Source organism: Ornithodoros turicata, chromosome 7 (assembly GCF_037126465.1).
Source record: "Ornithodoros turicata isolate Travis chromosome 7, ASM3712646v1, whole genome shotgun sequence".
In the NCBI taxonomy this organism is placed as follows: Eukaryota; Metazoa; Arthropoda; class Arachnida; order Ixodida; family Argasidae; genus Ornithodoros; species Ornithodoros turicata.
Window position 1 is genome coordinate 46,909,213 of NC_088207.1, and position 27,673 is coordinate 46,936,885.

The following is a 27,673-nucleotide window of genomic DNA, read 5'->3' on the forward strand; positions in this document are numbered from 1 at the left end:
GTATAATTCGTGGTGGTTTACGGGTATTTATATTTGTGGGATATATTTCTGAGGTGCGATATTCACTTTTTTGAAACGTGAAAATGTATAACACTCTTACACACTGAAACATTTTACGTTGCTCGTTGACAGCTGTCCCCAAGGAAATATAGCTACGCATATACTGTCATTCATTGGCTTTTTTGTTAACTAGAGAGGAAAAGTCACCAGATTGAAATGGAATGGGGTGTCGTCGTACATGGCAACATCTCTTCGAAGTCTTCTTCCAAGGAGAGGATAATGACATTTAGGAATTGCTGAAACCCCCGTTTAATTCATGGAAAAGACCAACCATGCATGAAGCAGCAAAACCTGGGAGGTACTGTCCACGTGATTGATATAAGATGTGATCTCCTTTGACGGTGAAAACTCGTCCGACATGTACACGGTGCAGCACGTACGGGGGTGACCGTGTTGCACGAACCGGCTCAATGGGAACTTCCCTCATTATTACGGAGTGATGTCAGTCTCAGTCATTCCCAGATGGGGTACTTGCAATGGGTATGCTGAATTCTAGAGCCTACGCTACACTTGTTCTTCCTCTGTTGGGACTCGTACTTGCACTGGTATTTTGTACCATCTGCTTCAACCGAAACTGTAAAATTTATGGACGGATACTTGCACTGCTTCTTTAAAAGGAAGTTCTAGTCAACTGTCTAATGCACGTGCTGATAACAGTACATCAAATGAGAATTTCCCCCACACAGATATCAAATTGAAGCGAAAAATGCTTTCCCCATTAAGCCAGTTCTGCTTTGTGCTTATTTCACTGCTTGTAAGAGAAGGAGGGAATATACTTCTGAAAAAATCAAAGAAAACAGAGCAGTGGGTAGATTACAGAAACAAAAAGCTTTAATAGCGTTTTGAGTTTTCAAACTTTTTACAAAGCCAGTCTTTGTACAAAATTTACATAATATTGCTCACGGCATTCGTATAACCAGCCCGAGACATCTGGTAGCTTTCTCAACTACAAAAATATTCATCGACCCACGTCACTGTGATGGCCACTGGTGTCACTTCACTCGAATTTTATTCACACACTAGCTACGGCTGAAACCCTCTTCTCCTTTGCCGCCGCCACCACCACCAGCTCGGAACTGCCGCACGGGTTGACGGAACTCGGGGTGACTAGAAACGAAACACAAAAACGGGATGACGGGATCTTTACGCAGATTGCTCGTATGAAGTCGCGGTAAAAAAAACGCACAAAGGGTGCTCTACAAAACTTTCGGGCCCTTTACGGGGTTTCTCGATCTCCACGAATGATCACACTTGGGTAGCTCATGGCCAACTTGCACAAGCCTAAAATTCATTTGTTCCACGCATGCACAGTGCCTAGCACGTGCCTGCATAGCACAAACTGCGATGGCCATGCTTCGTGACATCTTTTAAGTACGCTGGTTCTATGACGTCGTGTTCCACTCGCGACGTGTGATAGTGAAAAGGCCTCCGTATGCACAACTCCGGTTGAGTGTTCGCACTTTTCCCGCGCACAACTGTTTCACGTCTACGGAGAAGGGGTGCACGCCACATCCGCCCACGAGTCTTCTTTCTGCTTGTGGTGCCTCAAGGCTCTGCGCAAAAGGCCCTCGGCATTGTCTCCCAGAGAAACGATTCCCTGCGCCGTGAGGATCTTGTTGTGGCGAGTCTTGAGGTGCCTCTTGTAAGTGTTCCTTGTTTTGAACCTGAAAGTAGAACACCATCCTGTAACTATGGTCCCGTGCCTTGAATTCAGCAAATACAGTCTCCGACCGATTTTTCAGACTCCAAAAGTTCAGACTTTCCAATATTTAGGACAAAAGTTGTGGCTTTATCAGATGCCCCATTGAGCCAGCGTATTTTGACGTTCGAAAATTGGGACCGTTTTTCGCAGGTACGGTTTTGATTTTTCGTACATATTCGCCTCAATTTTTTTTTCTTCTTCTTTCCCTTTCCCTTTTATGTGGCTTGCAAAGACACGTAACTCAATCTGTCAAATGCTGTATGAATCTTATCAATGAATGGCATTCATTCACTTAAGTATGGTAAAATGTATTTATATTGATCCAGCAAGTGTTCACGTCCAAGTAAGCCTCTGAAAAAAGTATTCTAATTGTGCTAATCCCTTCGTAGAAGGAAAGGATGTACACCAGCATATGAATTCCTCATATTACACAAGCCTGTTTATGGTGCCATTTGTTGCAAAGTGTGACAAACTCAGGCAGCCAACACTATTTGGTTCTCTTCAGATCAGCATTCGGAGAAAAATCCGATAATATAAACGAGGCATATCTTGAATCTAGCCAGAAATGCTATAGGAAAACACGTGTAGCGCCAGTTGCAACGAACGATCCGTCAAAGTAAATTTAGCCACCCACCTCTGTTTACAGTCTGCGCATTCATACGGTGTTTCTCCGGTGTGTCTGCGAAGATGTTCCTTGAAGTGGCTGGGGTGGCGGAAGTTCCGTCCGCAGTCGTCGCATGCGAAGCGACTCTTGTTGTTATGGATCAGCATATGGTAGTTGAGACTGTGCTGACGCGTGAATGTTGCCTCACAGATTTTGCAGTTGAAGGGCTTGATACCTGCAGCGACAGGTAGAGAGGCGACATGGGACACTGTATTTTTTTTTTTATATAAATTGGCATCCAAGCACGACCTACTAGATTATAACTACAGCCTGAAGTTTTAGGGTTTTACCCGATTCTTCCCCGAATTGAAGGTTGCCTCTTTAGGGTGAAACCCGATTTTTATCCGGCAAATTGCTCTCACTGGGATGTCTGTAGGAATGCACTAACTTACTTGTTTGGCAGAAAAATGCAGTTACATCACCGTTTGTACCAAACCGCTACAGTTTGTTTGAATAACTGAGCCTGATTTCTCCCCGAATTTAGCGTACTGGAAGTTTTTTCACACGAATTTGCATGAATTTAGTGCACATGTTTATTTACCCGATTTTTACCCCCCGAACGTAGGAAAAAATATTTCCCGGAAACTTCCAGCTCTAATTATAACGACCATGTCATAGGCACCCGTTTCCAGCGCTGCATTTAGAAGCTAGCGGTGGCGCTACTCATCGGCCCGGTTACTGCTTCCTCAACTTCTACAGTACTTAGTACTTCAGCTTAACTTAGTATTTTTGTACAAGCGGTTGATATCCAACGGAAGATGTTTCGTTCTAAATTTGATTACATTCATCATTCTACGCATTTTCATAGGAGCCGTTGCTGTCGTCTGCTACGGTAGTCGCACGTCCGCTTGTGCGCGTTCAAAATTCAAATTTCCATTGTCCAATCAGGATGTAGATCTCGCGGGCCGACGAGTAGCGCCCCTAGCGGATTGTGCGGACGGGCTTCTCATAGGGGTTGCCGATTATGACATGATCTAGTCTGACGTGCATCAGAGGGAGGAAAGGGTGCAAAGGTACTTGCCTGCATGACTGCGGTAGTGGTACATCAGAGTAGCCTGTGCTGTGAACATTTTAGTCTTGCAGATCTTGCACACCAGAGGGCCTCGTTCGTCCTTTCGCTTGGAGCGTAGGGCGCGGATGTGTTTCAGTGCCAGCCTCTGGAAGTCGGCAAGAGAGACGTTGGAACATGTACCTAAAAACTGAAACAATCACACGCAACAGCTCACCCTCTCGTAGTCCGCAGAGTCCGGTGCCCTTCTGTCTGCAAACTTTCGGGGACTCCTCATTTCCTGCGGCCGTGGGGCTTCCAGGGCAGCCTCTGGCTCGGACTCGCTCTCATCTTCGCTCTTCACGGAACTCTCGTCCTCTTGTTCCGCCACTTCCAGAATGGACGACGTGTTAGGCAACAGAGGCACGTACACGTAAGGGAAGGCTGGGGTGGCGATGACCATGTGGGGGGGCAGATGGGTCCGCGATTCCACTTCGTCTCCGCACAATTCCTCCATGTCGCTGTCTGACTCGTCGTCTTCGGGGAGACAAGCTTTCCGTCCATTACCAGCGTAGGAGTGGTCTTGCAATACCAACTGTCTCGGTCCGTCTTCCACGATGGGTTTCTCTTCGGATGCTGGCTGCGCTACTTGCCTCTGGCTCGTGCGGTGGTGCAGGTCTTTGTGGGTGCCGTTGGAGGTTGTGTCGCGTTGCGGAGGCGGGGCGGTTCGAACCTTTATCTTGCGTTTCTCGTGCCGTTCCGGCTTGACTGGTGCAACTTTCTTCGCCTGGCCTCGCCGTTTCCTGCGGCCTCCTCCATCAAGCTCTATTGTAAATGAGAACGCCCATTTTACAGCCACTTTTTGTTTAAATATGCCAACATACTTTTAAGCGAATGCATTTTAATTTTGGGGCAACATTTCAGAGCGTTAACCTCATCTCCCAATAGACCTCTACCTGTTTGTAAACAAATGACGTCATAATGTCCGACAGCGCCACGAGTTTGGTGGAGTTGAACTACGTTGAAAGCTAGTGGCGAACAAGGTTGCGCCCGAAAGCCACGGTCTTGAGGGGATTACGATGGTCTCTGAAAAGGACGCGACCTTCGGTCCTACTTTTCTTTCAATAGGAGGCAGGGAACAATTGCCCATTCGTGGAACCCAGCTCTCCCCTTCCGATCTGTTTTGGTTTCGGTGTGTCTACCAACGTCATGATGACGTTTCTCGGGTAGAGGTTTATTGGAAAAGAGGTAAAATAGTGCACGTATGTTATACAGTTTTTTCCCCCCCCTTCCGCAATAATGACTGGCTCCAATTCTGGTATCTCACATTTCCCTGAAAACCTCCAATTAAAAAGTCAATGAATTTTAGGTAATTAGCCATCCAGTGGTTACGTATGCTCTTCGACAGAATGTTCGTCCATGTAGTAGTAGTAGTAATAATAATAATAATAGTAATAATAATAATAATAATAATAATTCGTGGTTTCGTGGCGAGACAACTGTGATATGAAAAACTGCTGCTCTCATAGCTTTTTTATAAATCTGTATTGAATAAAAAAAAACACCTTGTATAAATACTGAGCTACATGTGACATTCCGAGGGGCCTCCTTGATGTCCTTGGGAATGGTTCTTGCGTAACGTAGAACGATAGTTGAAGCCAATATAACCACCTTTCTGAAATATTTTTATTTTATGCATGCAATTCTTTATGTAATTTTGCAAACTCTCACATTAAACATAATGCAACACATTCGAAAACATACATGTCACTGGCCTGCTGCTCAATGATAACCTGCATTGGTCATGACTGGAGTGCATGTTTTACGGTTTTAGCCGAAAAACATATGCCGGTAACATTTTTTCATCGTTCCATTTTAACCGAAAAACACAACGCAAAATGAATGTCCGAGGAAAAATTAGGGAGATTAATGGCTGCAATAAGCTTAAATGAGCTCCGCTTTCACGATTTAGGTACCACCACTTTGCTGTGGAGCAATAAAGTGCTCCTTTTGTGATGTCTCATTGGGGCTAATTTTGTATTGCTTTTTGGTTTTAAGGCTGCGCTGAGACGCACAGTTTTTAAATTACGTTGCGATTTATATTCACCGATAAACACAGGGTAAACCATGTACATCCCGGAAAGATAACAGGAAAATGCTGATTTCATGAAAATAATTAAAAACTGAAGAACATACGCCTAATCCGCCCTAAAATAAAAACTGAAAGTGTCGAACCCTAGTCATTACGTTGTAGCCGGGTGACCTCACAATCATTGTTTGTTTATTCATTTATTTTATTCTGTGTTACCGCCATGAAGCAAGTGTGGCTATGAGTTGCATACAGATGTGCACAGATGGAGAGAGGACAGTAGGAAAGAGTGGGGGATGGAGGAGTTAGTCATGGGCCAACTTCAGGGGGAACTGTGCTGACATTCGTCTGACAAGTCTGCCGGAAAACCCATGGAGAACCTCAGACAGCACTGTCAGTGGTAGGATCATTATTTAAAACCGACAAAGCCCTCAATGCATACTGAGGATTATATCGGTTGTAAGTAAGAGTCTCCAACCTGCCCAAGCTTTAACCCTTTCTCAATATCATTATTTTTAACTTGAAACAACTCACCCATAAGGCGACGGCGTCTTGCCTGAATGGGCTCTGCAGTGAATTTGCTCTTTTGGTCCATGCCTGCAGAAGGTTAATGACAAAGTACTAATGTAAGGATGCATATCCCAACAGCAGAGAATCCCGTGAATGAATAATCACCTACCTGCTGTTTCCCTAAGCAGCTTGGCTATATGAGTGAGCAGATGAGACTTCATCTGTAATCTTGCTCTGTTCTCGTTTCCGAAACTAGAAAATGTCTCTGTGCAGGTTTCGGGCATCAAGTAACACCGATAGCTGAAGATCCGTTTTATTTCGTTGCTTGTAAGTTCGGAAAACATGTCAAGCAACATACGGTCTGACAGTGCACGGATCTGATCCAAGGTAAGAATGTCCGCTTGCATGGAAGCCTTTCGAACCTGTGAGAGTTTTAGAAGTTACTGCGACTATTGTTATTACTCTGCACAGTGGCATGCACAATTTTCTTTTTTAATAATCTCATAAAAGCCTACAAGGAACAGTGTACATACAAGTAAAATGATTTGCAGAAACTATGATGTGTCAGTTTTCTTGTGAATAAACTACTCATAATTTGTGCGTTAATTGTTTGCAATTATTTTTTTAATTTTTTTTACGTACCTTTTGCGGCGAGTCCTTCAATAAAACCGGGTCACTTTTAAGTGTTGCAGACGCCACCTCTGCCAGCATGTCAAGCAACGGCACAGAGCCGAAGCTTTTCTGACAGTTTTCGCTGTCTTTACTGCTCATTTTTCTTTTTCGTTCTCCTCTTGGCACTGAATTGTACGCTACGGCTTCTGCGAGGACCTGTTAACGACAGAAGTTGTTCGCATATTTTTTATTCGTCGAAGTCAACAACGCTCACATATGTGACAGCTGGAAAGCATAAGTTTGCAACATTTTCATTTGAATGCACCTACCATGAAATGCAACATTTTATCGCGGAGCGCGCACATACATAAATACTGTTTTGAAACAAACAATCGTGCAGACGCGCCATGTCTTCTGCATGAAATTTTAGGCTTAACAACCAAGCAAGATTAGGCCTAACATTCCATCTCGTATTTATGTAACTCAAAAAAGATTAGCAATGAATGAATAACCGTCCCTTCAAGAAATCAGTGCGTTATGCCATCTCTATAACGTTAACCTTTCAATTCCGGTGCAAATACGCATTTACCAAACTTTTGAGCGCTCTTTTTCTGAGGCAGTCTAGCAGTCGACAGACAAAAACATTCTTTACGCGCGCGTTTAGATACATGTCTAGACGCAATAATTGTGCAAGGATAGTGCTCAGTACACAACATGTGTAACACATTGTGTCTTTGTGATCTCGGATCTTACCTATTTTCGTTCGAATGCGGTATTTCGCCAAAGGTTTACAGTAGAAATGACGCCATCGTCTGTCATGCTCGTCTGCTACCTTGGGAGCGCAACGGACCAGCTTTCCTACTGCACTGCGCGAATATGATTTGATTTGATGCAAAGCTTTTACCTTGAAGAGGAACGAAGCAACCTCCGGCTAAATACTGGATGCCAGGTTATTCATAGTAGCCCCTGAAAACTACAGAAAACTCTTGAGATTCTACACCGTTTTTTTCAAGAGCAATGAATGGTGGGAAATTACTCCTTTGACAGGGAAGGGGAATGGAAAAGGCGGTATTGCATTTGTGCCCCAAAATAATTGCTACTTTCACAAGTACAGCTTATAATTATTTTAGTTTTGACCAAACATGAAGCTTCAACGTGTTATTCACGGAGAACATTGACCTTTTAGTTTTAGCACGCATATGACAATACAGAAAAAATTAAGTCCTTGGGTACATAACCTCACTGCTAAAGGTATATGAACTTGCTTTTTGTTTGCTATTTGTTATGTGTTTAAAGGCTTCTGTGTCATGTTTAGCATGATAACATACTGACGAACTCCCGTGTGAACATCATTCAGAATGAAGATTACTTGTGGCGACACCACAGTAATAAGCGTGGGAAGAATGTGGTGGGCATTGGGCATGTCTATGTCTAGTTGCGTAATATTTTTGCCTCTACGGTCTACGCCGAGAATCGTCAAGCAGTTCATGGTTCATCTGTGGGTCTGGCGATAGTGTAACGTTACAAGTGCTACAAAATTTCTGTTTTGTGTGTTGATACTACGATGACCAATATACGATGAACAATAAAGTAAGTGCAAGGTCCTTAACAGCGACTACTGCGTGCATGAGACATTTGTGATCTCTTGAAATCTGATGTAAACACGGACGACGATTTACGCAATCTTATAGCTATGGCAAGCAATTCCGCGAAATCTAATTGTCCTGCATGTTCCTTGCGTCAGCAACATTCATGTTCTGCGCTGACAGAGAGTTTCTTGACGCTTCACACAGTATAAATCCTGTTTCGTTATACAAAGTACAAGAGATGGCACCAAGCAAACGCTTTGGCCAGTTAAAAGAAATAATGAATCAACGATTCGGTGGCATCTTAACAATTTTGTTTGCCTAGAAAGCACAGTGAAAAACAACGTAGGTTAATTGCGAAGCCTGAAGGCACCTTTCTGGCAAAGGTCGGGGGCTTTAAATGGGCGCGTCAATCACTAGCATACTTGTGTTGTGAGGTAGTACATATCACTTTCATGCCCTTTCCTTGTCCGGTTTCAGAATGAACGATTCACATGATTCCGAGGCCGGTTCCGTTGCTTGGACGCGCACAGAATCGTGATCTCATATCGATTGCATGCAATTGATCGTCCCGTTAAAGCACATTGTACCTTTCCACCTCACTTTCGTGAGATTCTGTCCACAAATCGCAATTAAAGTGATATTAAGTTTATTTCGTCATCATCAGATAAAAAAAAAACCTATCAACCCGTCTGTGTTCTCGTGTACCTTTGAAGTGATTCGAGGATGATTAGAAACTTGTCACTCCATCACAAATTTTACTGAAGTTGGCACATGGATATCTGTGCTGAAAATGCTTTTCAGGGAGCTGTGGAGTAACCATTCTAAAAGGCAAACAGATAGTGCTCCACACAGTCTACTTCATGTAGCGTGGAATAAGGAATGCATGTTTTTGTTCTGCTCTTGTGTGACTGCATGAGGATGCTAAAACAACAAAATGACAAAAACGTAACTCTCTAATTTATGTACCACCTTCCTAGATTTTTGTATCTTCTTGCAAACTTCTTGTGTGTGTTTTATATAACTTTTCGTATGGGCGAGTCAAAGAAAAACAAAAAAGTATCAAAGTTCAAGATTGCAACTCATTTTGTATCTTTTCGTTTTCATTATAGTTATTAATCAGTTTTAAGATGACAGAGTGATGAGTGCTTTTGAGGAATCCTCTACATCAGCTGAAGCTTTTGCAAATCTGTGTCAACAAAATTTTTTCTAAGAAATACCGAGTTTTCGTTCCCAACCGCTTTATCCCTTCGGCATCGTCTGACAAATCTAGTCGCAGAAATTTCCACTAAGAGTACAGCGAAAACAGATGAAAAGAAAAAAACAAAGGCATGAAGGACACTTCAAAAATGTCTAAGAATGCTGAACTTTGTTTCAGTCCTATGAGAGATTCCAAAATTTCATCTATGTACTGCAATACAGTGAAAGAAACAAAAAACAATATTCCATGTTTGGAGCTCAGGAACATATATGGTACACTAAGACTTCTGCATTGCATCACTGTCACACTTCCTGGCACAACACCAAATAATTTGTTTGTTCTTAAAAAGTTCCTCATACGTTCTTCTTAATTTGCTAATGCCATGGAGAGGTGAAAGGTTCACAAAGAACTCTTTGTTTCCACTCTCCTTGATAGTCTTAATTGGATACAACCTTTTTCCTATTGCACTTCTCTGTCCCTCTCTTCTCAGATATGGGAGAGGAGAGCATGTACAAACCTTAGGTCAGGAAACCAAACAGAAAGCCATGCAACAGACTTGCTGCAGTGAATATAAGTTTCATATTTGACAGTGTCATTCTCATAGATTGAATTGCATATTTTAGTACTGCCGGATATTTAGGGAAAATATTTCAAGCATAAAGCTTGTAAGTCCTTTTAATTCTAGCACAGTTATGAAAGGAGACGTTGACACAGCAGCACTATGCTGTGGTTGCGGCTGAATTTTTCTTGGTCAAACTGCTTACTATCTTAGGAATATTTCATTTTCAAGTTTATCAGATAGCTTCTTTTTTTTGCTGTCTGTCAGTAGATAAACAGGTGACTTATGAGCTAGAGTGAAGCGATAGAGAACATGACAGGGTCTTCTCATTATATGTGGCTCCATTTGAAAAATTATATCCACTAGCGTGGCATACGAAATTGTACTTATTTGGAACTTCAAGCTTTTTTGCACGTCACAGAAGATGTACGAGTACGAAAGCAGGACTCATCTAGTTGCACGCTGTAAAGTCAGCTTCGTCTCATGGAAGTGCCAACGTTTCTGTGCCACTCGGGATGCCGTTCGGCTGGTTACTTTATATTGTCCGATAAATCTCAATGTCACAGGAAAAATCGAGAAGTGCTGCCCAAAGAGGGACGTAGGGAGAAAGATGACTTCCGTGTGGAAGCGGCTGCAAAGGGTCAACAAGCAGGCAGCAAAATTTCACTTCACGGTCTCCTACCAGGAACTTGTCATTGTGGGATCTAAAAAATGGTAGGTCCCACATTTATATCTTTGTGTTCATGGTCTCATCGTACAGTTGTATTTATAGTTATTTTTATGTATTTTTATTTATTTTATTTATTTGTATTTATTTTCTAGTGTGTATTTATAGTTAAAAATAAAATAAAATAAAGGAAATGCCCCACTAGATCAGGTTGGAGAGAGGAAAGAAGCATAGTGCCATAAGACTAGTTAGGCCCCATCATTCTTGAATGTATTAAGAAACAGGCACAAGCATTACTTGAAATTCCCGCCCTTCCTACTTGTGCCCGATCTTCTTTCTTAGATGGAAGTCTTGCGCGAACAAAAATATTTTTAAATACGCCCTCGTCCTCGGAAGTCCTCGGAACAAAATCTTCAACAAATCTTCGGAACAAATCTTCATGTTTGTGTCTGTCCCTTCGTGTTCCCTAGTCTCGGGAGTTTTACATCATGCATCATCTTCACCAGCTCGCTTGCTTCCTTGCCATTTTTTCGTTGTCAAAATCTTCGGGCCAGGTCTTATTTCGACAGGCAGGTTGCATAGTCTTGCAACTAGAATATACAAACATAGCAAACGTAAAAAATGAGTGGTGATAAATTAGAATACGTCTTTTTGTCTAGTTCCTATTACGTCAGCAATCTGACAGAAAGGACAGATAGAACATATTTTTCGTAGTACGCCATTTTATGTTTGCTTTTCTCCTCTTTGAACAGTGTCGGCCCAGGACGCATACTAATCCCCCTGTCCCCCGCTCTTTCCTGCTGTCCTCTCTCCATCCGTCCACATCTGTACGCCGCTCATAGCCACTGTTGCTTCGCGGCGCTAACACCCAATCAAAAAAAAAAAAATCTTTGAACAGTCTCGGTGACCTAACTTTGAAGCTGCCCAACCATTAGTACCATGGTTGAGGGTTCAAATACATGCTTCTGGTTGCTGTTGCATGTCTCTTGAACTTCTTGCTTTTACAGACTATATTGCTTTTGTTTACACGTGTTCCATGTCTGAGCAGTGTCATGCAGGTAGATGGTACCGATTAAAATTCAGTCGTGAAAGTATTCAATATTAAAAATTTCCGTGCAGGCACCCAAACAAAATTTCCATCATATGGACTCGGAGAAACCGCCGTATAGCGTCTCAGGTACTGTATGCTTTCTGAAATCACTGATTTGTAAAAGTGGATTTCTAACTATTGCAAATCGTTTAACACATTGCAGCCACGATCGTGGGAGCCAACGATTCGAGATCCCTACAAGGGACGGGTGGTTTGGCCTGTGCCAGAAAATGTCGAAACCGTTGTCACCCTCTTCAAGGATACAACGCGCACAGAATTTGAACCCAAGGAATGGAACTTCGTTCTCGAGGATGTAAGTCCAAGAGATATTGTTGTATAGTAAGTCCCGACAATAAGCCCATTTGTAATGATGTTGTCAGTACAATGAAGTCTAGTGGACATTAAATTTTTCCTGTTTTAGAGACACATTCACGGGTGAGAGGTCTAGTAACGAGTATTCTTTGACTTTGCAGCTTTTGCATGCGGTGCGTTAGTGCACTTTCAAGGGTAAACTATGAATGCGGTCTAGTGAGCATTAGAATATGTAATTGTTTTCATGCACTCACTTTTCCTATCGTCAAGCATTGGCATGTAATGTTGACAACAATAATGTCATTAGAAGAACGTACAACATGTGTCAAGACACATGCTGCATAGAGACCTATCTCTAGAAAGAAACTTTCCAAAGTCTTAATATAGTTTAATAGGAGCTGTAATAAGAGTTAGAATGGTTTAATAAGTTTAATAATAGTTGTAACGTTAGCTTTAATTTGATTTCAGTATAGAACTTCCTCTCTAGGTTTTAATTTTCATTCTTCACGTACCAGCAAAGATATTGAGCAATTTTACAGTCTAGTGTAGGATATATCAATTAATTGATTGTGAATGAGACTAACGATCATCAATTCAGGATAACTAAGAGGCCTTGTATCCGTGGCAGATTTCACCTACTGGGAGGAGACGTCATGTTGCAGTGGCACCGCTCAACTTGGCGGAGTTCGTCAACATGTCCAAGGTACAATCTGACGTGATGCTAGAGTTCAAGCCACTCTCTGTCAAGTGCACAGATGCACGGCTGACACTTACTGTGTCCTGTTCATTACTCTGTGAAGGAAAGGCCACGTAAGTTGCCGTACTCCTTTCAGGTCTTGGGGGGGGGGGGGGGTTCAAACGAGGTTATGGAAGCAGAAAGAGTTTCATTGCTTCCAGAGGACTCTTACATGATGTTGCTTCTTGCTGAAACCCACTTCAAGAAGTTTAGTCTGTGAATACTAATTAGTTAATAACTAGGGATGTACCAACCGAATCCGCAAATCCACGAATCGTAGGCAGGGATTCGAGATTCGCAAATCCCTGCCCAATCCTAGTGCCCAAACGGCGAATCGAATCTTTCAAATCCACCAACCACGTTTGTTCCTTTCTTTTTCAAATTGGCGCCTCCAAAGTCTGCCGAAGGCCTCATTGACCGAGGGTGTTCTCTTGTTTCTTTTTTTTTTACATTGCTCTGGACTGAAATAGTTCATGCAGGAACTGTTACATTACACGTTTAAAAGTAGTACGGGTTTTGCTTTTGATTGTTGCTTTAGCTTTATGGAAATAATCCAGACTCGGGAATTTACGTATTTCTTGTTGTCGATGAACAATATGTTAAATGAACGTACTACAGTCGAGCCCGTTTATAACGATATTGGCGGGAACGCGAAAACTGATCGTTATATCAGAGTATTGTTAAAAACGAGCTTTCGAGAAATTGTCGCTCAGGTTCGCGTAAACGGGGTAGATCGCCACAAGTAGAACGCCGCTGAACATGCGCGTTTGTTGTGTGCGCAGAAGCATTTTATCTAGCTCTAAATTGACGCAGCTGTGTGTCGAAAGCTTTTGATAACATAACCGCCGATATCGCGTGAAGCGCCGCACCTTTTGAGATCGACGTCCTTGTCCATTGCTCGTCATCCGATGCCGTAGTTATCACTGTTTTCACGGTCGGGACTGCGTGGTCCATCAGAATGCGCCTCCGCCACGGGTAATCCGTCGACGCGTGTTTGGGTGGCGACACGCAACTGTCTGCCTACACGTTTCCGAAGCCGCGGTACTTCACAACGCGGTTTTGCACCAGTACGAAACCCGTAGAGCGCATGCAACCTCGGGTCGAGCCACGCGTTTCTCCTCGTCAAAAAAGCATCTCGGAACCGCGGACGCTATCGTAGCAAGCACGCAGCAAAACAAGCAAAAAAGTTTGAAGACGAGAGAATGATGTGGAGAGGGAATAACGTTCTCTACTTCGCGCGATCCCCTTCCACCCTTTCGAAGTCACGTGCCTTGCAACGCACGCATCTAGTCCCCGGCAGTTATGCGCGGTTAAACGCACTGCGTTCTCACTTTAGCGCGCGCGGAGGCGAAAGCTCTTGAAAATGCCAATGTAATTTGTTTTCAGTGAAATGCTGCGATCTTGCTTTCTAATTTTCACTCGTTTTACCGGCCGCTGGGAGAATTCCGATCGCTATATGCGAGCAAGCGCTTTGGCGGCGATCGTTATATCGATGTTTTGTTTACATGTAGTTCAGTGGGAGAGCTGACGGGAACCAGCAGTTCGATCGAAGATAGTAATAAACGGGCTCGACTGTATGTGGGTATATTTTCTCCCGAAACTGATCTATTATGTTTTGTTTTTGTTTTTGATTTTTGTTTTTTTTTTTTTTTTTTCATTAAACAAATGTATCCTGCTTCAAGACACTTTTCAGTAGAAGTTTTTTTTTTCTTAGCTTTTTCAACTGTTTTTAAAGAAAGGATTCGAAAGATTCGTGGATTCGCAGAACCTTCCTTGGATTCGGATTCGCAAAATTCTGGATTCGTCCCATCTCTATTAATAACTATAATAACTGAACACTCGCTAATTAACTTTTCAGTAGCGTTGGGTGAGAGAAGCCTTCTATATAGCATCCTTATCCTATATCCTTACGCCTATTATAACCCCACTCCACCCATGTAACGCCCTCTGCAGGGATTTTGGGACGTAAATAAATTGAATTGAATTGAGTAGCATACATTGAATATGTATACTTTGGATTCATGGGTGTCTGTCAGTGCATGTCATGCGTGTCATGGGCTGGTGGCAGTGCATGCTTTATATACAAAGGGTGTGTGTGTGCTTACTTTGCTTCAGCTCTGTGTTCTTTTTAATATATTTGACAGACACATACTGTTTCCCGAGATATTTTTCTGCCCTTGAATACTTCCAGCTACAACTCTTTGTTTTCTACATAAAGCACACATTGACCAGCTAAAATTTTTCGGGAAAACTGTGCTTCGCCATTTTAGTAACACCTGTGTTGAGGGAATTTCGAGTTAATCATCTCTGACATTTCAGAGATGAAGACATGCAGAGCGTGGCCAGTTTAATGAGTCTTCAAGCTCCTGTTGATCATGATGTGGGAAACCTGGATGACCTGGAGGACGAAGATGCTGCCCTTCGAATTTCGGAACTGGCAGTGCGTTGCGGAACACTTGCCACAAATGGCTCCATTCCTCCATCCCCGTTGGGTGAGGGGAGTTCAAAGTCACCCCGCAGTTACACTTTGGGAAATTTGTTTGACCGGTTTGAGCAACATTACCCTCTAATTGTCCTATTGCAGCTGCAAGAAAACAAGTTGAACGACGCTCACCATCGAATGAATTGAATAACTCTGACTCAACAACTAACCCTGCAGTGCCATCGAGGTACGTTGGTTCGATGAAGGATTAGAGTCCCAGGTTGTTAAAAAAGACGCGGTGACAGCAATAAAAGTAAAATGCGTAGCAAGTATGCAACAAAACAGACACAGTGTGCTCTCACGCGTTGTACACTGTGTACATATTTAGAGCCTGAAGTTTTAGGGTTTTACCCGATTCTTCCCCGAATTTGCACCCTGAAATGAGGTTGACGTATCTAGGGTTAAGCCCGATTTCTACCTGCAAAACTGCACCTAGGCTAGGCACCTCAAGGCATCGACATACTAGTTTCTCACAAAATATGCGACTGCCCCTTACTTCTGGCACTCTGGATAAACGGTACAGTGAACATTTATTCCACAATAATGCCCGATTTCTCCCCGAACTCAGTGTGATGGTAATTTTTCTGCCCGAATTTGCATGAATTTTCTACATCAGTTTATTGACCCGATTTCTACCCCCCGAATTTGGAAAAATATAAAACCCGAAAACTTCATGGTCTATACATATTTGACCCTCATGTTCCTATCCAGCGGGTTCTAGTGCTTCCATTGTGTTGATTCAATGCATTTTTTGCATCTTCGAGTGGAGTTATTGTTTTTGACGTCTTAACTCCTTTGCAGTAACCCCTTTGAAGAGGACATGAATTGTGACAAAGGGCAGGATGCTGATGAAGGGAATGATGAAACAGATGCAAAAGAGGAACAGGAAGCTGAGGTGAGTCAGCTTGTGAACACGTACAGTGTTGTGAAAGTGAAACAGACATAAAGCTGTTGATGACTAGATTAACTTGATGCTCTACAGAGTAACTCAAAGCTGTGCCAACTCCGAGGATGGCTACTCCTGAGTACGTTCTGATCAATGTGGGGGGAAATTGTGTTCTGCACTGTAGTTACTCGTTTTCATCTTTGCTTATTGAAGGTTTAAACTTTGAGCATGCTGGCAACATAGTGAATTGGAAATCAATCCATCACCTGTGAGCTATTGCACTTTAAATTGGTTTCTTCTGAACATAATTTGATGAAATCAGGTGAAGCTCGCACACACATTCAGTGAATATGCTAAAACAGTTTATCTCTGTGCGAGGGAGAGAGTAAAATTTGTAGAGACCACATGACCAAGTCTGTCCGCTCACAAGGCAGCAATGAGGGCGTGTTCGTTGACCCAGCATGGGTCCACGGAAGAAACCATGTGGACCTCACCTCGAAATGTTGTCCCCCTCATCTGGGAGAGGGACCAATGAGGTTGTTCCATGGGAAATAGGTGAAAGAGGGAAACTTCGGAGCTGTGCCAACGCCACCTAGATACAGGAGGCCTGCCTATTGCCTCCTCTCCCACCTCTGCTACGTGGACATATAAAGTCAGAATTCGTCTGCTACTGCTATTCACCGTTCTGCAAATTCAAGAACACACATGATTGGACCTAACTGAGAACCTGTAGACTTGAATCTATAGACAGAAAGTGCGACACACTTTCCAGAAAATCAGTCTTGAGAAAGATATGGGACCGTTTTGCACTTTATTTTAAAGTTTTCCCATTTAGTACGCGGGGACGTTCAATCACTACCCACAGACGACATCTGAAAGCACGCTCGTGATTGGATACGGCCGTTGAAAACACGATCCCGATTGGCTGACCCTCAGTTGTTACATCACGTCGACGAGCAAGCAGGCTTTTCTCTATCTAGGTGGTGTTGGCTGTGCAGACAGCTGATCGACTTGCATAGCGTGTTACAAAATGTCCACGGAAATAGATTGCACTGTGTTTTGATTGCAAGATGGCAATAGATTGCAAGATGGCACTGCTGTGTTGTACAGCACATAAAGTGTACATCACACACAATTTGAGAACATGCTATACGTTCACTCATCACCATTGCTCGATTTTAATTTAGAACCACAGTTTTGCGTTTATGGTGCCACGGCATAAGTAATTTTTTGACTGTGTTTGGAAATGTTTCTGATTTTTAAATTTGTTTCAAGACCGTAGTTTTCACATTGCTAAATTCCCACAGAAAGCAAGTATGCCCATATCTCCAACAGTGTTGTCGGCTGTAGGAATCACTTTGTGTCCATTGTGTTTCCACACCAGAGAGAATCTAGCCCCGAAGACCTCTTGACATGGTGCCAAGAAGTGACAAGCGGCTATGCAGGCCTGAAGGTCACAAATATGACCACCTCCTGGCGCAATGGAATGGCATTTTGCGCTGTCATTCATCATTTTTACCCTGAACTCGTCGATTTCAACTCGCTTTCTCCGCATGACATCAAAGGAAATTGTAAAAAGGTATTAGATGATAAACTTTTGTAACATTCCGCCATCTTTGTGGTGGCCATGCCCTTGAGATGTTTTCACACATTATAGGCTTTTGATGCTGCTGCATCCTTGGGAGTTCCTCGACTCATTGACCCTGCTGACATGGTGCTCCTAACAGTGCCAGACAAGTTGGTTGTAATGACTTACCTGCATCAGTTGAGAAGCCATTTGACTGGCCAGGTCATGATGGTTCAACATATTGGTCACACCACTGCTGACTCCACTTACACAATGCCAGCAGCACCAGATGTTGTTGACTCAACACTTCCCACTTCCATGACAGTGCCCCATAGCCCAACTCAACAAAAGTGAGTACATCATGTCTAGACTATAGGGGTGGAACAAAAATGTAGTCAAACTTCTTTAGAGCGAACGGCTTTTTAACGAAAATACCACTACAACAAATTTTTTAGGGACAACCTCTTTAACGAAGTGACCTTTACTACAAATTTCTTTCGCAGTCCCATGAGTTTCGTTGTAAAGGATTTTGGCAGTATTTTGAAAAAGCCCAATATTCATAACAAGATCTTTCTCATATGAGAAAGCGTTGCCATGTACAATCAAATGCTGCTCTAGAGTGTAAACATGCATTTTTTTTATAGGGAAGCAAGGGATTCCCTGAAAAGTTGATTGAAAGGTTCCCTGAAAAAACAATGTGACCCACTGATACTGCAACGATTGGTGATCAGGAACTTGTTGAGCTGGTAGATGTGCATGGAGCAGAGAGAAAGAGAGAGAGAGCAGTTACGAAGACGTGTAGAGTGCTGTAGTTGTCATAGTTCATGCTAGTAGCTTTGCCACATATCATCAAGATTTGTCATAGTTCTATTTGGACCTATATGAATTTTGAGTTTTGCAACCCTAATTTTGAAAACAGAATTTCCCAGTAACTTTTGATCCTATATATACTATTGCAGTAACTCCTTCAACTCTGTAACATTCATCCATTCATTCTATTATTATTATCTCTGTTCAGAGCTGTAAAAGAGGACTCACCAACAACACCTTCACCATCATTTCCTGAACATACAAAGAAGACAATATTGGGCTTCCCAAAGCGTTTGGCACAGTCTTTGAAAGACTCTCGAAAAACTAATGCACCCATGGTAAAATCATCATCTGAGCCTCCTCAGTCTAAGTCGAGCTTGATGACGCGGCAGCAGCTCATGAATCCATTTGATTCCGATGAAGAAGAGGACAAGGGAAAAATTGGTACGGCATCACCATTTTGTGTCGAAACCCTCCAGTAACGTTCACTGTATCTTCAAGTGGGCTAACATATACGATGCAACTATTGGTACATTCCAGTGCTGGTTTTCGTGCGGCACAGTATAGTTAGTGCCTGAAGTTTTAGGTTTTACCCGATTGTTCCCCGAATTTGCACCCCGAATTGAAGGTTGCCTCTTTAGGGTGAAACCCGATTTTTACCTGGCAAATTGCCCTCACTGCGATGTCTGTAGGAATGCATTAATTTACTTCTTTGGCAGAAAAATTCAGTTACATCACCATTTGTACCAAACCACTACAGTTAGTTTAAGTAACTGAGCCCGATTTCACCCCGAATTTAACATACTGGAAGTTTTTTGACCCGAATTCACATGAATTTAGTGCACATGTTTATTTACCTGGTTTTTACCCCCCGAATTTAGAAAAAAAATATTTCCCGAAAACTTTAGGCTCTAAGTATAGTGTGCCAGTGCGAGTTCCATGTAGAAATATTACGTCAGTATAGCTTACACTGGCTTTGTCCAGCCAAAGTTGCCAGGCGGTGCAAGTGTTTATTGGGAAAAAGAAAACCGGAACCATTTCGGAGTTCCTCATCCACTCCACGTCATCCATCATGCCTACACGAACAAACCTATATACTAGGTTTATATATATAGCCAATATTATATATAAGAACCTACATTTTCAGAGGAATAAGCAATTCCCCGCAAATCATTTTTGTTTACGGTATGGAATACCAGTGAAAAGAGGGTATGGAGACAGCAGACTTGAAATGGAGCTCATGTTCCGATCTACACCGCTGCTATTTTTGGCGCAGTGAGAGCTACACTGGTGTAGCACTCATCAGTGTAGGTCGTTCTGGAATGACCAATAAAACGCGACACGCGTTGCACTGAAATGACCAGCCTAATATACATACTCAAGCCAGTGCAAGCTTTTCTGCACTGGAATGACCAGTGGCAACAACAACAGCTTTATTTTAATGATGATGATTGGGGAGTTTCATTGCCAGGGGCGATACAGGGGTGAAATGGAATAATGAACCGTCTCACGGTGAGGACCGTAGTCCTACGGTGTCCAAAAAGTTTAGAAGTGCTTTTAGGGCCGAGCGTTGGTGGGCTGGATTTGCCCGTGGACCACGCAATTTTTGACACAGTGAGGGGGCTCAAGTCCAGCTGATTTAGAGACACTGGAAGTGTGAATCTGAAAGGCATTAGCTAATATGTCACCTCGTTTTGCATTCCAGCAAGACATAAGAAAGCACTGGGAAAGCAAAGAAGCGTTGAGAGGACAGATTCAGCCTCTGACAAAGCAAAGGTTTCCTCTGGTGAAGTTTCCCCCCTGCGTAGTCCCGACGAAAGAGTAAAATCGATCGCTGAAGATTCTTCCACACCCACGGGAGAACAGCCCACGAATCGCACCCCAGACAAGCAGCCATCCAGCCGAGAAGAGAGTCCTGTAAAGACAACACTCAGAGTCATTGATCTCTCCCCTACGCATTCTGGGCGGAGTACCTCTGTGCCAAATGGCTTCCCGGGTTCTCTCATTGACCCCAGAAAGGTGACAAATTCATCTTGACCTGCATGTATGCCATCAAAATGTTTTCATGAAGATTTGAAGGGGTTGTGACGCATTGATAGAATTGCCTCACTGCGTCACAAACGCATTGTAGTATACATAGACCCTGAAGTTTTCGGGTTTTATATTTTTCCAAGGTCTGGGATGTAGAAATCGGGTCATTAAATTGATGTAGAAAATTTATGCAAATTCAGGCAGAAAAATTACCATTAGACTGAGTTCGGGGAGAAATCGGGCATTATTGTAGAATAAAAGTTCACTGTACCGTTTATCCAGAGTGCCAGAAGTAAGGGCCAGTCGCATATTTTGTGAGAAACTAGTATGTCGATGCCTTGAGGTGCCTAGCCTAGTTGCAGTTTTGCAGGTAGAAATCGGGTTTAACCCTAGATAGGTGAACCTCAATTCGGGGTGCAAATTCGGGGAAAGATCGGGTTTAACCCTAGAACATCAGGGTCTAAGTATACATGCCAGCGTGTTGAGGAAAAAGAATTATTCTCCTGCATGTCGCACGTGGAAAGATATAGACTCTTGAACACGCACCTGCATCAAGCTCTAACATCAGATGGGGGTGAGCTACGGCCATTCCCATTGGTTCCCGTAGGCATGTGACATCTCCCGCATTTTTTTTTTATTGGCAGAGACGCCCACAGTGATGTCAGAGCTAGGTTACTTTCGGTGTTCACGATATCAGTTTCCTATGCCTTTATTACCGCTTTTATTACACCTTTATTACCCCCTTTGCTGTACAGCCTGGAATGCAGGTTCGCATCTATGCAAAAAAAAAGGCTGTATTTTTGGGACATTGTGCCAAATGCCTTCAAAAGTGGTTGCGGCGTCATCGTTATTGGCAAATTTTTGGTCGCATGGTCTTATAAAGCTGCGGACGCACCTACACGCCCTATAAGTAGAGCCTGAAGTTTTAGGGTTTTACCTGATTTGTCCCCGAATTTGCACCCCGAATTGAAGGTTGCCTATTTAGGGTGAAACCCGATTTTTACCCGCCAAACTGCCCTCTCTGGGACATCTGTAGGAAGGCACTAACTTAATTGTTTGGCAGCAAATGTAGTTACATCACCGTTTGTACCAATCCAGTACAGTTAGTTTGAGTAGCTGAGCCCGATTTCTCCCCGAATTTAGCATACTGGAAGTTTTTCCAACCGAATTTGCATGAATTTAGTGCACACGTTTATTTACCCGATTTTTACCCCCCGAATTTCGAAAAAAATATTTCCCGAAAACTTCTGGCTCTACCTATAAGACTATGTATTACTTTAACAGTCATGTTTTATATATTTATCTGGCACAACTTAGGGTTAAGTATTGCATCCCGTTTAAGCAGGTCGGGCTAGTATATGTCTGGCTGAGGAATGGTTAGCTTTTCCCAAATTATTGTTAAGCGAGCCACACCCCTTATCCAACAGAGGCCCGCAGGACGACTGGCTGAACTGCAGGAGCGCGCTCGCAGGCTGTTGGAAGATACTCGCAGCCAGAGCGAAGCTCCGGGATCTGGAGAAGCACCTCTGACCGAGGTGAGGACCCGGTTGGTGAACGTGGTTGATAGTGTGGTTGACGGTTCAGTGTGTGGTTGATATTCTCGTTTCTTGGCTGGAACGCAGCACGAACAACGTCGACGGGAGCAGCTGCGAGAGCGGGCACGAAGGATGATTGCGGAAGCGCGACAGGGGATGACGCAGGTTGCGGAAGTAACCAGCGGTACAGACAACGGCGTGATCAACAGCCTAAATAATAACGTTCGTCTGGAGAGACCCATTGCCCGGAGAAGCCCCGGGCTTCATACAGCAGGAGGTGGGTGCTGCACGTATTCTCTACGGTAAATGTACGTTTTATGTGTAGGTTATTTGCTCTGCTTGCGACTATGTGGTACAATATCTGGTGACAATGTATGTTAGTAATAATAATAATAATAATTTATTTTTCATCACAATTTTTTACAAGTCAAAAACACCTGCTTAAGCCAAATGGCTTGTTTGCAGACAACAGCACCATACTTAATATTCTTTGCCAGATTCTTCTGACATACCTAAAAATAAATAAATAGGAAGATACAGGTCATATGAACAACAAGCTAACATACAAAATGAATTATATAACACAAATCGAGTACTAACACGCACCACTACTACAACCACACCACTACAACTACATACCATTACTATTTACTACTACTATCATACAAACTAACTACTAGCTTAATCCACAACTCAAAACTTAAACTTACTGTAGGGAACATGCATGCTAACGCTAGGAGTGTTTTACGTGTACAACTGCCACTTTTTTATTTCTTTTTTGACACTAGACATAGATTTCAGCTTTTTGAGTTCATCCAATAGTTTGTTAAATTCATGGGGAACAATATAGTTCCTAGTACATTTGCCGTAGTACAGTAGCGCTAAATGATGAGCATTGTGGTCCTGAACTGAAAAGGGTTGGAAACTGTGGATTGTTGGACCTGATTTTATCTAGTACGGCACGAAGTAGCTGTGTGTCATTATGTGTCCAAAGAGCTTCAGTCATACATAAATTGTTCAGTGTAACAGGAGGGCAACACGAATTTGAAAGCTCCTTTTCCACTCTGTGCAAACACTTCGGACGCGGGCTGAGTTCTTACGGGGTTCGTTAGATTAGTGCAGAAGCTGTAAAACTTACTCATGATGTGGTCATAAAATGTTCTGGTGCACCCACATTATATACACACTACACAAAACAACTTTGTTATGTCTCCATTTAAGCAGTGTGATCGATTGATCTGCGGATACCGAAGTAAGCTGTGAAATTCTCGCTGTAAAGTTTTCGATCTTCCTCATAAGGACATGGCATCTAAAACTGTGCCAAATCTTATAGTTGGCTCATGATTCCACTCATGAACCCTAAACCATGGACTGAAACCGAGAGAAATATCGGTTTGGTTCCGGTTCTGGGATTTTTCTTCGTATCGGTTACGGTAACCACTGCAGCTGAATAGGCAGCATTGTTTAGGTTATTTACTTGGTATTCAAAAATATGAACGATTCTGGTCAGGGGACGAAAGTGACCATATTAATAAGGCACTACTGTACCTACCGAACATTATATGCATTGCCCCTGTTCTGTAGCTCAATGCTAAAGTATTTGACTTCAAAACCAAAGGACCCTGGTTCAGCCCCTCATTGGGACAAGAAGTTTTTTTTCTTTTATTCTATTTCTTCTTTTCTTTTTTTCAATGTTTCAATGCCCAGTAGTAGGTGCCCTTATTCACTTTATATACCTTATAATAGTAGATGTCGTCAGTAGTTCCAGTAGTGCATGCCTAGAGCACTACTGGCAAAGGTACTGAGGATGGCACTAAGGAATATTTGTGCGAGAGGACCCTGTTGGATCAAGTAGCGTAGCAATGAAACAAGAATGTAGTGCACAGTATAATTAGGACCTGACTTTTTAGGGTTAACAACGATTCTGCCCGATATATACCTCCCGATTCAAATCAGAAAAAACAGGGTTTAACCCGTAGATGACCAGGTATTTCCTCAAAAACTGCTGGACAAGGGGGATCCAAAGTCAATCGCAACTAACGCAGAACTTGGGAAATTGTGTTTTGAATGCATAAATATGCCCATACAAACTGTCAAAATAGAGACCCTGCCGCCTCTTAAATGCATGGACTAAATATTGATACTCTGTGTCTACTGGTGGGTGTCATGAGTATTATGCCGAGTAAACCAAAGATTTTTGCCTGATCCACTCTGATTCAACCGGAATTCGGTCGAATCAGGTTCATTTCAACCTGATTACACGTGAATTATTGAAGCAAACTATAACCCCCATGATTTTGCTGGACAGTGTAATCCGAAAAAGTCAGGCCCTGAGTATAATGTAGGAAAACAAAGAGAGCAACAAAGTGACATCACAAGCAAAAAGGTAGGTACCACCTGGCTGAAGGTCAGCTAACATAACTAGCGGCATAACAAAGAAGTGAATCATGGCGTTGTTATGTTGAAGATTGAGGTTTGTTGATTGAGATTTGTGTTTATATTTGAGTTGTGCCCAAGGCTTGGCCCAACGTATAACCTCGATTCCATTCAGCAGAACATGACACACTATTATTCCCGGTGCTGACTACAGTTGTGAATTGCATTTGACTCGTGCTGTGAGCCACCTAACGTGTTCATGTTTTACACTGCTAGGGCCATGTGCATGATGATCTGAACCAGTGGGTATCAGAATAGCTGTCATCCCTAATAGAATAGCAGCTAGAAAAAAAAAATTGAGTTTGCATTTTGTTGGAGTAGAATGTAGATGCATGTTGCATGCTTACGTTATATTTGTGTTGCATCTCTGTGGTCCGTAGGAGAACTGCACCGTTTCCATTTCTACCAGTTTCGACGCCGTGCTGGTAAGCGTCCTTTCTCTTTAATCTAGAGCTGTATTCCCTACCTATCCCATGTATGCCTCCTTGACCACGACTCCATTAAGTATGTTTCGCATTAGTTCCTAGAAACTTATCATTTTCTAGAAACTTATCATTTGTTGCATCAGTGTAATGTATCTACTTTCAGTGTTGGAAAATCGAATGCATACACTATTTTAATGTATATATAGCATGGAATAGCATGTCACGTACACGTTATGAAAACTACACATTAACATGGATGCACCCGTTCAAACCTGGAGGAATGTGGAACGAAGATATACAGGGTGTTTCACGTACTCGCCGGAGGATTGTGGGACTTCCGGTAATTACCTTCTGGGAACTTTGCTTTGGACAATTTTTAATTGAGGGAAATTGATTTTTTCAATGCAACTTCGAAAATTCCCAAGCTAACCTCACTTTTGTTTTACAGAAATACGAAGTCTTCTACGGGTAACTGCAGACCCAACAAAAACTATGCACAGTATAGTAACAGAAATAGTTGGGGAAAAAAAATCGTAAAAGTGCTGCTTTAGCCCCGCCTGCTTGATTGTCGCAAAAATGACCGCCCAGAAACGTGCAGCGATAGGAGGAAGTGTCGCCACCTCTTGTTTTACCCTTCTTTCACCAGCTTTAACCTTGATGCTGGTGACGACCGTCTTATCACAAAGAACTCGCAAGATAGGTCCCTGTTTCATTCACATTTGCCAGTCACAAACAAAAAAAGGGATTTATCTGGAAGCTACTTCCAATAAAAGTGTTGTCCCAGCACGGAACCAAGGTCACAGCACTAAAATCAGCAAAACAAAAGAAGGCGTGGGCACTTCCTCTTATCACCGCACCTTTTGCGTGCGCTTTTTTGCGACAATCCAGCAGGCGGGTCTAAGGCAGCACTTTTATTAATTTTTTTATCTATTTCTGCTGCTGTACTGTGCATGGTTTTTGTTGGGTCTGCGGTTACCCGTGGAGGACATCATATTTCTGTAAAGAGAAGTGAGGTTGGCTTGGTAATTTTTTCAAAGTTCAATTTTAAAAAATAAATTTCCCTGAATTAAAAATTGTCCAAAGCCTTTGTAACTGGCGGCAAAAGTTTCCAGAAGGCAATTGCCGAAAGTCCCACAATCCTCCGGCGAGTATGTCGCCAGTTTGAATTTTTTATCACTTTAGGTGAAACACACGGTATAAAAAACACAGTTCTGTCCACTTCTAGATTTGCCCCGCTAAGTACCCTTCTTATAAGCATGTTATGTACACTAAGATAAGATATGGCTCATAAAGGAAACTGAGAGCATGTAAGTAATGTTGCATTGAAACGTTTCCTTTTTTTTTTTTTTTTTTTTTTTCAGAAGACAACGAAAAGAAAGATAGCAGAGGAAGCACCCCAGAGAATGAGGTAAGCTTCACTATTTCACACATGTTTGACACCTGGCATTGATGGTGAACATGGCTTACATTGACTTTTCAAATTTAGATCAATGGCAACCCCAATACGTGTACCTCAACTAGCACTAAGAGCCAGGACCGGCAGTCACCATCTCTTGACTTAATTAGAGGTAAATATACTGGTAACGACTTTTCTATAAATGTTTTGTATTGATACCTTTCACACAAATTTTATGAGGGTGGCCAGCTGACTATCTCATCTACATTCCAGATATTGAAGAAGGCTTTAGAGTAAGTACTCCTAATACTTGTAACGCTTGAACTAGCACAATAGGAAAGAGAAGCATGTAAGTTTCCACCGAATATGCACATGTCGTAACATGTGCATGTGTTATACCTTTTATGTAGAATTCTCGCAAAAAGAAGTCTTACGTGGAGATGGAACTGGAGGCATTGGAACGCGAGCGGCGACAGATTGATGCTGAAGCCGAGAGGTTTGAACCGTACTTAAGGAAAATCATGAAGAGTGGTAAGTGTTGTACGTTCTTCACCCTTTCATTTATTCCTTTCCTGAGCATTTGTAGAACAAAAAATATTTGCCTCTCAAAGGCAACAAGACTGAAGAAGACCACTGCATGCAGAAATGGTTTACGCTAGTCAACAAGAAAAATGCTCTCATTCGCCGCCAGATGCAACTCAACATCCTGTAAGTGGTCGCATCTTGTACCTACCTCCTTTGTGTACTTTTTAGCTGGTGAAGTTCCTTTCTTTGGAAAAAACCCATGCTGTGTGCCATGTCAGCCATTATAATTTCCACCAGTAACAACAAAAGGTATATAAGATGAAGTAGAAAACAATTTTCTGGGCATATGGTTGTCTAATGGATTAGATACATGTTCTGAAAACAACATGAACCTTTGAACACCGCACAGTGTGCGGCATCCGTCTCCATGAAAATGAGGGGGCTGCACACTTTGCCCCACCTTGGAAACAATCCTGGGAACGCCCATTCCCAAAGGTACATGTTCCAAAAACAATATGAACCTCTGAACACTGCACAGTGTGCAGCATGCATCTCCAGGAAAACGAGGGGGTTGCAAACTTTGCCCCACCTTGGAAACAATCCTGGGAACACCCATGCCCAAAGGTACATGTTCCAAAAACAACATGAACCTCTGAACACTGCACAGTGTGCGGCATGCATCTCCAGGAAAACGAGGGGGTTGCAAACTTTGCCCCACCTTGGAAACAATCCTGGGAACACCCATGCCCAAAGGTACATGTTCCAAAAACAACATGAACCTCTGAACACCGCACAATGTGCGGC

At 42.7% G+C, this 27,673-nt stretch overlaps 2 protein-coding genes across 6 annotated transcripts in view; one reads left to right on the plus strand and one right to left on the minus strand.

The window, feature by feature from the left end:
- Positions 1 to 869: 869 nt before the first annotated feature.
- On the minus strand, positions 870 to 7,678 carry LOC135399964 (gastrula zinc finger protein xFG20-1-like). Of its 3 annotated transcripts, none has more exons than XM_064631696.1 (8): positions 7,530 to 7,678; positions 6,656 to 6,841; positions 6,183 to 6,435; positions 6,038 to 6,100; positions 3,653 to 4,239; positions 3,448 to 3,583; positions 2,397 to 2,601; positions 870 to 1,724 (listed from the first exon to the last, which is right to left on the minus strand). In XM_064631696.1, exons 2-8 carry the CDS (start codon positions 6,782 to 6,784, stop codon positions 1,547 to 1,549), a joined length of 1,551 nt encoding a protein of 516 aa, XP_064487766.1. In that variant the 5' UTR covers positions 6,785 to 6,841; positions 7,530 to 7,678; the 3' UTR covers positions 870 to 1,546. The 3 variants fall into 3 exon arrangements, with proteins under 3 accessions (XP_064487766.1, XP_064487767.1, XP_064487765.1); XM_064631697.1 differs by lacking the exon at positions 7,530 to 7,678 and adding an exon at positions 7,379 to 7,509; XM_064631695.1 differs by lacking the exon at positions 7,530 to 7,678 and adding an exon at positions 6,955 to 7,248.
- Positions 7,679 to 8,049: 371 nt separating this feature from the next.
- LOC135401309 (EH domain-binding protein 1-like) overlaps positions 8,050 to 27,673 on the plus strand; it is a 35,633-nt gene continuing 16,009 nt past the window's right edge. Inside the window, exons 1-20 of one of the 3 annotated variants that reach the window (XM_064633629.1) lie at positions 8,050 to 8,215; positions 10,538 to 10,685; positions 11,758 to 11,815; positions 11,892 to 12,041; positions 12,669 to 12,850; positions 15,096 to 15,268; positions 15,361 to 15,445; positions 16,060 to 16,153; positions 17,529 to 17,723; positions 17,802 to 18,061; positions 18,730 to 18,965; positions 20,227 to 20,540; positions 21,980 to 22,087; positions 22,175 to 22,364; positions 24,904 to 24,948; positions 26,313 to 26,356; positions 26,435 to 26,516; positions 26,618 to 26,637; positions 26,755 to 26,875; positions 26,956 to 27,052. In XM_064633629.1, coding sequence (XP_064489699.1) covers positions 10,582 to 10,685; positions 11,758 to 11,815; positions 11,892 to 12,041; positions 12,669 to 12,850; positions 15,096 to 15,268; positions 15,361 to 15,445; positions 16,060 to 16,153; positions 17,529 to 17,723; positions 17,802 to 18,061; positions 18,730 to 18,965; positions 20,227 to 20,540; positions 21,980 to 22,087; positions 22,175 to 22,364; positions 24,904 to 24,948; positions 26,313 to 26,356; positions 26,435 to 26,516; positions 26,618 to 26,637; positions 26,755 to 26,875; positions 26,956 to 27,052 — 2,558 coding nt within the window. In that variant the 5' untranslated portion in view covers positions 8,050 to 8,215; positions 10,538 to 10,581. Of the gene's footprint in view, positions 8,216 to 10,537; positions 10,686 to 11,757; positions 11,816 to 11,891; positions 12,042 to 12,668; positions 12,851 to 15,095; positions 15,269 to 15,360; positions 15,446 to 16,059; positions 16,154 to 17,528; positions 17,724 to 17,801; positions 18,062 to 18,729; positions 18,966 to 20,226; positions 20,541 to 21,979; positions 22,088 to 22,174; positions 22,365 to 24,903; positions 24,949 to 26,309; positions 26,357 to 26,434; positions 26,517 to 26,617; positions 26,638 to 26,754; positions 26,876 to 26,955; positions 27,053 to 27,673 lie in introns of all 3 variants that reach the window. The other 2 variants (XM_064633628.1, XM_064633630.1) reach the window with 2 other exon arrangements.